This window comes from Peromyscus californicus, unplaced genomic scaffold (assembly GCF_007827085.1).
Source record: "Peromyscus californicus insignis strain IS unplaced genomic scaffold, ASM782708v3 Scaffold_5__1_contigs__length_169319896, whole genome shotgun sequence".
NCBI lineage: Eukaryota > Metazoa > Chordata > Mammalia > Rodentia > Cricetidae > Peromyscus > Peromyscus californicus.
Genome location: NW_026294573.1, coordinates 135,668,560 through 135,677,282, shown reverse-complemented (window position 1 = coordinate 135,677,282; position 8,723 = coordinate 135,668,560). Strand labels below are relative to the sequence as shown.

Here is an 8,723-nt window from a genome sequence, read left to right as displayed (position 1 = left end):
ATGACCAGCTTGAATCCAGACGGAAAGGGCCTTACAGTATGAGTCTCTGGATGCCCACTGCAGTTATTCCTGCCTAGATTCATCACTCTCAACTTAAGAAGGCACCCAAGGACCCTACAGAAGGAGAAATGGGCCACCAGAAATAGACAGCAACTGAATGTGGCCCTCTTAAAATTAAGATTTTTTTTTTAATTTTAATTTTTATTTTGCAATACAATTCAGTTCTACATATCAGGCACGAATTCCCTTGTTCTCCCCCCTCCCGCCCCCCTCACCTTCCCCCAGCCCACCCCCCCATCCCCACCTCCTCCAGTGCAAAGCCTTCCCCGCGAACTGAGATCAACCTGGTAGACTCAGTCCAGGTAGGTCCAGTCCCCTCCTCCCAGGCCGAGCCAAGCGATCCTGCATAGGCCCCAGGTTTCAAACAGCCGACTCATGCAATGAGCACAGGACCCGGTCCCACTGCCTGGATGCCTCCCAAACAGATCAAGCCAATCAATTGTCTCATCCATTCAGAGGGCCTGATCCAGTTGGTGACCCCTCAGCCATTGGTTCATAGTTCATGTGTTTCCGTTAGTTTGGCTACTTATTCAAACTTGGTCTCAACAATTCTCGCTCATATAAACCCTCCTCATTCTCGCTAAACGGACTCCCAGTGATCCACCCGGGGCCTAGCCATGGATCTCTGCATCCAGATCCCTCAGTAGTTGGATGAGGTTTCTAGCATGACAATTAGGGTGTTTGGTCATCCCATCACCAGAGTAGGTCAGTTCGGGCTGTATCTCGACCACTGCCAGCAGTCTGTTGTGGGGGTATCTTTGTGGATTTCTGTGGGCCTCTCTAGCACTTTGCTTCTTCCTATTCTCATGTGGTCTTCCTTTACCATGATCTCCTATTCCTTGTTCTCCCTCTCTGTTGTTGATCCGGCTGGGATCTCCCATTCCCCCAAGCTCTCTTTCCCTCGACCCTCGCCCTTCACTATCCCCACTCATGTCCAGGCTGTTCATGTAGATCTCATTCCATTTCTCTGTCATTGGGTGATCCCCGTGTCTTTCTTGGGTTCCTGTTTTCCAGGTAGCCTCCCTGGTGAGGTCTGCAAACCTTATCATGTCATTGTTTTTCTCTGCTGAGTAGTATTCCATTGTGTATATGTACCACATTTTGTTTATCCATTCTTCAGTTGAAGGGCATCTAGGTTGTTTCCAGGTTCTGGCTATTACAAACAATGCTGATATGAACATAGCTGAACAAGTGCTCTTGTGGTGTGGTTGAGCATTCCTTGGGTATATGCCCAAGAGTGGTATAGCTGGATCTTGGGGGAGATGGATTCCCAATTTTCTAAGAAAGCGCCATATTGATTTCCAAAGTGGTTGTACAAGCTTGCATTCCCACCAGCAGTGGAGGAGAGTTCCCCTAGCTCCACATCCTCTCCAGCATAAGGTGTCTTCAGTGTTTTTGATCTTAGTCATTCTGACAGGTATAAGGTGGTATCTTAGAGTTTTTTGATTTGCATTTCCCTGATGATTAGGGATGTTGAGCAATTCCTTAAATGTCTTTCGGCCATTTGAGTTTCCTCTGTTGAGAATTCTCTGTTTAGTTCTATAGCCCATTTCTTCATTGGACTGTTGGGCATTTTGATGTCTAATTTCTTGAGTTCCTTATATATTCTGGATATCAGTCCTCTGTCAGATGTGGGGTTGGTGAAGATCTTTTCCCATTCTGTAGGCTGTCACTTTGCCTTGTTGACCGTATCCTTTGCTCTACAAAAGCTTCTCAGTTTCAAGAGGTCCCATTGATTGATTGCTTCTCTCAGTGTCTGTGCTACTGGTGTTCTATTTAGGAAGTGGTCTCCTATGCCAATGCATTCAAGACTACTTACTACTTTCTCTTCTAGCAGGTTCAGAGTAGCTGGATTTATGTTGAGGTCTTTGATCCACTTGGACTTAAGTTTTGTGCACGGTGATAGATATGGATCTATTTGCAGCCTTCTACATGTTGATATCCAGTTATGCCAGCACCATTTATTGAAGATGCTTTCTTTTTTCCATTGTGCACTTTTGGCTTCTTTGTCAAAAATTATATGTTCATAGGTGTGTGGATTAATGTCAGGGTCTTCAGTTCGATTCCATTGGTCCACATGTCGGTTTTTATGCCAGTACCAAGCTGTTTTTATTACTGTAGCTCTATAGTAGAGCTTGAAGTCAGGGATCGTGATGCCTCCAGAGGTTGTGTTATTGTACAGGATTCTTTTGGCTATCCTGAGTTTTTTGTTTTTCCATATGAAGTTGAGTATTAATCTTTCCAGGTCTGTGAAGAATTGTGTTGGTATTTTGATGGGGATTGCATTGAATCTGTAGATTGCTTTTGGTAAGATTGTCATTTTTACTATGTTAGTCCTGCCTATTCATGAACATGGGAGATCTTTCCATTTTCTGACATCTTCTTCAATTTCTTTTTTCAGGGACTTAAAGTTATTGTCATATAGGTCCTTCACTTGCTTGGTTAGTGTTACCCCAGGTATTTTATGTCATTTGTGGCTATAGTAAAGGGTGATGTATCTCTGATTTCCTTCTCTGCTTCTTTGTCCATTATATATAGGAGGGCTACTGATTTTTTTGAGTTGATCTTGTATCCTGCTATGTTGCTGAAGGTGTTTATAAGCTGTATCAGTTCCTTGGTGGAATCTTTGGGGTCGCTCAAGTATACTATCATGTCATCTGCAAATTGGGAAAGCTTGACTTCTTCCTTTCCAATTTGTATCCCCTTAATCTCCTTATGTTGTCTTATTGCTCTGGCTAGAACTTCAAGTACTATATTGAATAAGTATGGGGAGAGAGGACAGCCTTGCCTCATTCCTGATTTTAGTGGAATTGCTTGGAGTTTCTCTCCATTTAATTTGATGTTGGCTGTTGGCTTGCTGTAAATTGCCTTTATTATGTTTAGGTATGTTCCCTGTATTCCTGATCGCTCCAAGACCTTTATCATGATGGGGTTTTGGATTTTGTCAAATGCCTTTTCTGCATCTAGTGAGATGATCATGTGGTTTTTTTCTTTGAGTTTGTTTATATGGTATATTATATTGATGGATTTTCATATGTTGAACCACCCTTGCATCCCTGGAATGAAGCCTACTTGATCATGGTGGATAATTGTTTTGATGTGTTCTTGGAGTCTGTTTGCCAGTATTTTATTGAGTATTTCTGCATCAATGTTCATGAGGGAGATCGGTCTGTAGTTCTCTTTCTTTGTTGTATCCTTGTTTGGTTTAGGAATCAGGGTAATTGTAGCCTCATAGAAGGAGTTTGGTAATGTTCCTTCTGTTTCTATTGTGTGGAACAATTTAGAGAGTATTGGTATTAACTCTTCTTTGAAGATCTGGTAGAATTCTGTGCTGAAATCATCTGGTCCTGGGCTTTTTTTGGTTGGGAAACTTTTAATGACTGTTTCTATTTCATTAGGGGTTATTGGACTATTTAAATAGTTTATCTGGTCTTGATTTAACTTAGGTTATGTGGTACCTATCCAGAAAGTTATCCATTTCTTTTACGTTTTCCAGTTTTGTGGAATAGAGTTTTTTGAAGTATGACCTGATGATTCTCTGGATTTCCTCAATGTCTGTTGTTATGTCCCCTTTTTCATTTCTGATTTTGTTAATTTGGATGCTCTCTCTCTGCCTTTTGGTTAGTTTGGATAAGGGCTTGTCTATCTTGTTGATTTTCTCAAAGAACCAACTCTTTGTTTCATTAATTTTTTGTATTGTCCTCTTTGTTTCTATTTTATTGATTTCAGCTCTCACTTTGATAATTTCCTGGGGTCTATTTTTCCTGGGAGACTTTGTTTCTTCTTGTTCTAGAGCTTTCAGGTGTGCTGTTAAGTCACTAGTGTGAGATTTCTCCAACTTCTTTATGTGGGCATTTAGTGCTATGAATTTCCCTCTTAGCACTGCTTTCATAGTGTCCCATAGGTTTGGACATGTGGTGTCTTCATTTTTGTTGATCTCTAGGAAGTCTTTAATTTCTTTCTTTATTTCTTCCTTAACCCATTGGTGATTCAGTTGGGTATTATTCAGTTTCCATGAGACTGTAGGTTTTCTGTAGTTTTTGTTGTTGTTGAAATCCAACTTTAGACCATGGTGGTCTGATAGAACACAGGAGGTTATTCCAATTGTGTTGTATCTGTTTAAATTTGTTTTGTGGCCAAGTATATGGTCGATTTTAGAGAAGGTTCCATGGAGTGCTCAGAAAAAGGTATATTCTTTTTTGTTAGGATGGAATGATCTGTAGATATCGATAAAGTCCATTTGAGTCATGACATCAGTTAAGTCCTTTATTTCTCTGTTAAGTTTCAATTTGGGAGATCTGTCCAGTGCTGAAAGTGGGGTGTTGAGGTCTCCCACTATTAATGTGTGGGGTTTTATATGTGATTTAAGCTTTAGTAATGTTTCTTTTACATATGTGGGTGCCCTTGTGTTTGGGGCATAAATGTTCAGAATTGAGACTTCATCTTTGTGGATCTTTCCTGTGATGAGTATGTAATGCCCTTCTTGATCTCTTTTGATTGATTTTAGTTTGAAGTCTATTTTGCTGGATATCAGGATGGCTACACTCGCTTGTTTCTTAAGACCGTTTGATTGGAAAGTCTTTTCCCAGCCTTTTATTTTTAGGTAGTGTCTATCTTTGAATTTGAGATGTGTTTCTTGTATGCAGCAGAAAGATGGGTCCTGCTTTCGTATCCATTCTGTAAGCCTATGTCTTTTTATAGGTGAATTAAGTCCATTGATATTAAGGGATATTAATGACCAGTGATTGTTCATTCCTGTTATTTTTTGGTGGTGATGTGTGTGTACTTCTCTTTGTTGGGGTTTACTGCTGTGGCTTTATCTATTGCCTGTGTTTTTGAGGGTGTATCTGACTTCCTTAGGTTGGAATTTTCCTTCTAGTGCTTTCTGTAGGGCTGGGTTTGTGGATAAGTATTGTTTAAATCTGGCTTTGTCATGGAATGTCTTGTTCACTCCGTCTATGATGATTGAAAGTTTTGCTGGGTATATTAGTCTAGGCTGGTATCCACTGTCTCTTAGTGTCTGCATTACATCTGTCCAGGTCCTTCTGGCTTTCAAAGTCTCCATTGAGAAATCGGGTGTTATTCTGATGGGTTTGCCTTTATATGTCACTTGGCCCTTTTCCTTTGCTGCTCTTAATATTCTTTCTTTATTCTGCACGTTTATTTGTTTAATTATTATGTGGCGAGGGGACTTTTTTTGGGGTCTAGTCTGTTTGGTGTTCTATAGGCTTCTTGTATCTTCATAGGCATTTCCTTCTTTAAGTTGGGAAAGTTTTCTTCTATGATCTTGTTGAATATATTTTCTGTGCCCTTGAGTTGGTATTCTTCTCCTTCTCCCTATTATTCATAGGTTTGGTCTTTTCATGGTGTCCCAAATTTCTTGGACTTTTTGGTTCATGACTTTGTTGGCTTTAGTGTTTTCTTTGACTAATAAATCTATTTCTTCTACTGTATCTTCAACGCCAGAGATCCTCTCTTCCATCTCTTGCATTCTGTTGATTATACTTGCATCTGAAGTTCCCAATCATTTACTCAGATTTTCTATTTCCAGCATTCCCTCTGTTTGTGTCTTCTTCATTTTTTCTATTTCCCTTTTCAGGTCTTGGACTGTTTCCTTCATTTGTTTCATTGATTTTTCTTGATTTTCTTTCAGTACTTCATTGTTTTCTTCTAGGACTTTATTGATTTCTTCTAATTTGTTTGCCCTTTCCTCTAGTTGTTTACATTGTGCTTTGTCTTTTCCTCTACACAAGCCTCTAGCTTCTTCATGATGTCATTCATAAGGCTGTTTTCTTCTGCTTCTTCCAATTTCTGATGTTCAGGTCTAGGTGTTGGAGGAGGGCTAGGTCCTGGTGATGATGTATTGCTATTCATTTTGTTGTATGTGTTTCTGCCTTGACGTCTGCCCATCTCCTTGTGGTTTGTTCTTGGTCTTATCCGCACACTTGTTTCAGACAGAGCTGACAGATTCAGGAAGTGTCTCTCTCTTGTCTAGATGGGAGCTCTCTTGTCCAAATTGGATGTCCGGGGCAGGATGGGAGCTCTTCTCTCTCTCTCTCTCTCTCTCTCTCTCTCTCTCTCTCTCTCTGCTCCAGAAGGGAAGTCCGGGGCAGGATGGGAGCATGGGAGCTGGGGGCTGGCCTCTAAGTCTCAGGAAAAGGGCAAGATGGGAGCTGGGGGCCAGCCTCTAAGTCTCAGGAAGAGGCTTGGGGCTTGGGCGGATGGGCATGGGGGCAGGGTGTGGAGATTGCAGGGTCTGCTGGGGATCTTGGAGAAGGGGATCCTTCCCAGTGGGGCTAGAAGGGAACCTGCCCAGTGGCCAGAACCTGGGGCCAAGTTGGGCAGGTCTTCCCCAGAGTGGCTGGTGTCCAGGGATGGGGTCCGGGCCCAGCTAGGGCACTCACCTGTGCTCCAGAAGGGAAGTCCAGGGCAGGATCAAAATTAAGATTTTTAAGGTTTAAAATTTTTTTTTGTTTTGTTACTAATTTGTTCTTGTTTTCTCTTACTGCTTTGTAAACTACAATCATAGTCCTAACCTGTTAGATTGCATTTATGGTCTTAAACTCTAGCTATGAAAATCCTAACAAGAGTCTCACCTGGAGCCGGGAATTTAGGTTAACAACAGGAGAAATTTTGGCTTCAGTCAGGACCCAGGACCAACCCAGGCTGAACACTGACCTTTGCAATCTATTCAGCCTAGGCTGTGCTGTTGATGTTTGGCCTAGTTATGCATTTGGCATGGATCAAGTTGCTTGGCACGGTGCCTGCCCAAAAAAGAACATACAGGTACTTGTTACTGTAGCAATCTTAGTCATGAAAGAAGCCTGCAAGACACCCAAATTTATGCTTGTCCAGCTCATGGAGCTTGCTCTCATGCTGAAGACAGTAAACATGAACAGCACTGTACTTCTTAGAGCTTTGTAACTTGCCTCCTGGGAAAACCCCCAAACCTTACTGAGATCAAGCCCAATCATGAACAAGGATCATGCAATCCTGTAACCTTTATGCACAAAATGTGGAACATATATCATTCTCCCTGGAGTACCAAAGAAACCTGGGGATTTAGGTTATGTCTCTCTGGACATGATCCCTGTACCTTAGTTACAATGCAAAGAGAGCAAACTCAACCAGAAATACCAAAACCTATAGGTCCAGATAGAAATCTCCCAGTACCCCAGATTCTCCCATTATGTCCATGTCTCATCATAGCACACTCACAGCTTACCACAACACACATACATCCTAAGGACATGCCAACTACTGTCAGGCCTATTTCAATTTCTAAACTACCCTTACATATGCCTCTGCATACACTTTCATACACCTTGCCCCCACTTAAAATTCAAAGGACTCCAATACTCACATCTACTCTTCCAACAGAGGTTCCCTTTTATCTATGCTCTCAGCAGCCTTTTCCTTCCTTAATCATTCTGCACCTAACCTAACACAATATTGTTGGCTTTGTCTGGGTCCCAAACTCCCTTGTTATGTGGGGATGGCTTATAACCTATCTATTACAGCATTTCCATAAGTTACTGCTGATACCTGTTTTTGTTCCCAGCCCCAACTAACACTAGGTGATATACAGGGACAGGGACTATGCATTATGTCCAGTGCATCAGATCACATGGCATCTCTTTATTTGGCTAATTGTGTGACCATAGTATGAAACCTAACTGTCACCAGCTTGCTTTGAGAACAAACAACTACTTCTTTCTACCCCTTTAGAAGCCAGGTGGGCCTCTACAGATGGAATAATGGGTTGCTTATCTGTCTCCTGCATTGTACGTGGAACACACCCAGTTTTGTATTCTCACTCATATTATCCCTCAAATTATATTTGTGATGAGGAGGCAGGCTACTTACATGGCCATCCCAGGACCAAGTCGGTGGCTCCCATTTCATTCCATTTTTATTGGGTACGAGAATAGCTGGTTCCATAGCACTGGAAACATCGGTACTAGTTCTATAAGATCAAAGGTTCAAAACTCTAAATGCCCAAATTAAATTCAGTCTCTAGGATGAGAACAAGTAGATTCTTTGGCAGAAGTAGTATTACAAAACAGGAGAGGTCTTGATTTGCTCCTTATGAAACAAGGGCTATGTGTGGCCCTAGGAGAAACTATGCTGTTTCAATCAAGAGTAATTAGAGAAACTTTAGCTATGGTAAGAAACTATCTTAAAACCAAATACTGCTGGGCGGTGGTGGCGCACGCCTTTAATCCCAGCACTCGGGAGGCAGAGCCGGGCGGATCTCTGTGAGTTCGAGGCCAGCCTGGGCTACCAAGTGAGTTCCAGGAAAGGCACAAAGCTACACAGAGAAACCCTGCCTCGAAAAACCCAAAAAAAAAAAAAAAAAAAAAAAAAAAAAAAAAAAAAAAAAAAAACCAAATACTTAGACTACCAAGGAAGAAATAATTGGTACCAATTCCTATTCATCTGGTCCCCATGGCTAACCACTCTCATTTCAGCTGCTGTAGGACCCCTAATACTCCTCCTAATACTGTTCACAATCAGGCCATGTATCTTCTGATGCATTATAAATTTTGTCTCCTATCAGACAGACTATGCTAAAATACATATCCTCCACCAACATTATCAGCCCATGCAACAGACAGAAATGACAGTTCCCTATCAAGGATTTGAAGGAGACACATAACCCA

General features: G+C 41.6%; 1 protein-coding gene across 1 annotated transcript; it reads right to left on the bottom strand.

Annotated features, from left to right (window-relative positions):
* Positions 1–313: 313 nt before the first annotated feature.
* Positions 314–8,392, bottom strand: LOC128096006 (uncharacterized). Its single transcript, XM_052715054.1, has one exon. It carries the CDS (start codon positions 1,608–1,610, stop codon positions 672–674), a length of 939 nt encoding a protein of 312 aa, XP_052571014.1. The 5' UTR covers positions 1,611–8,392; the 3' UTR covers positions 314–671.
* Positions 8,393–8,723: the final 331 nt, after the last annotated feature.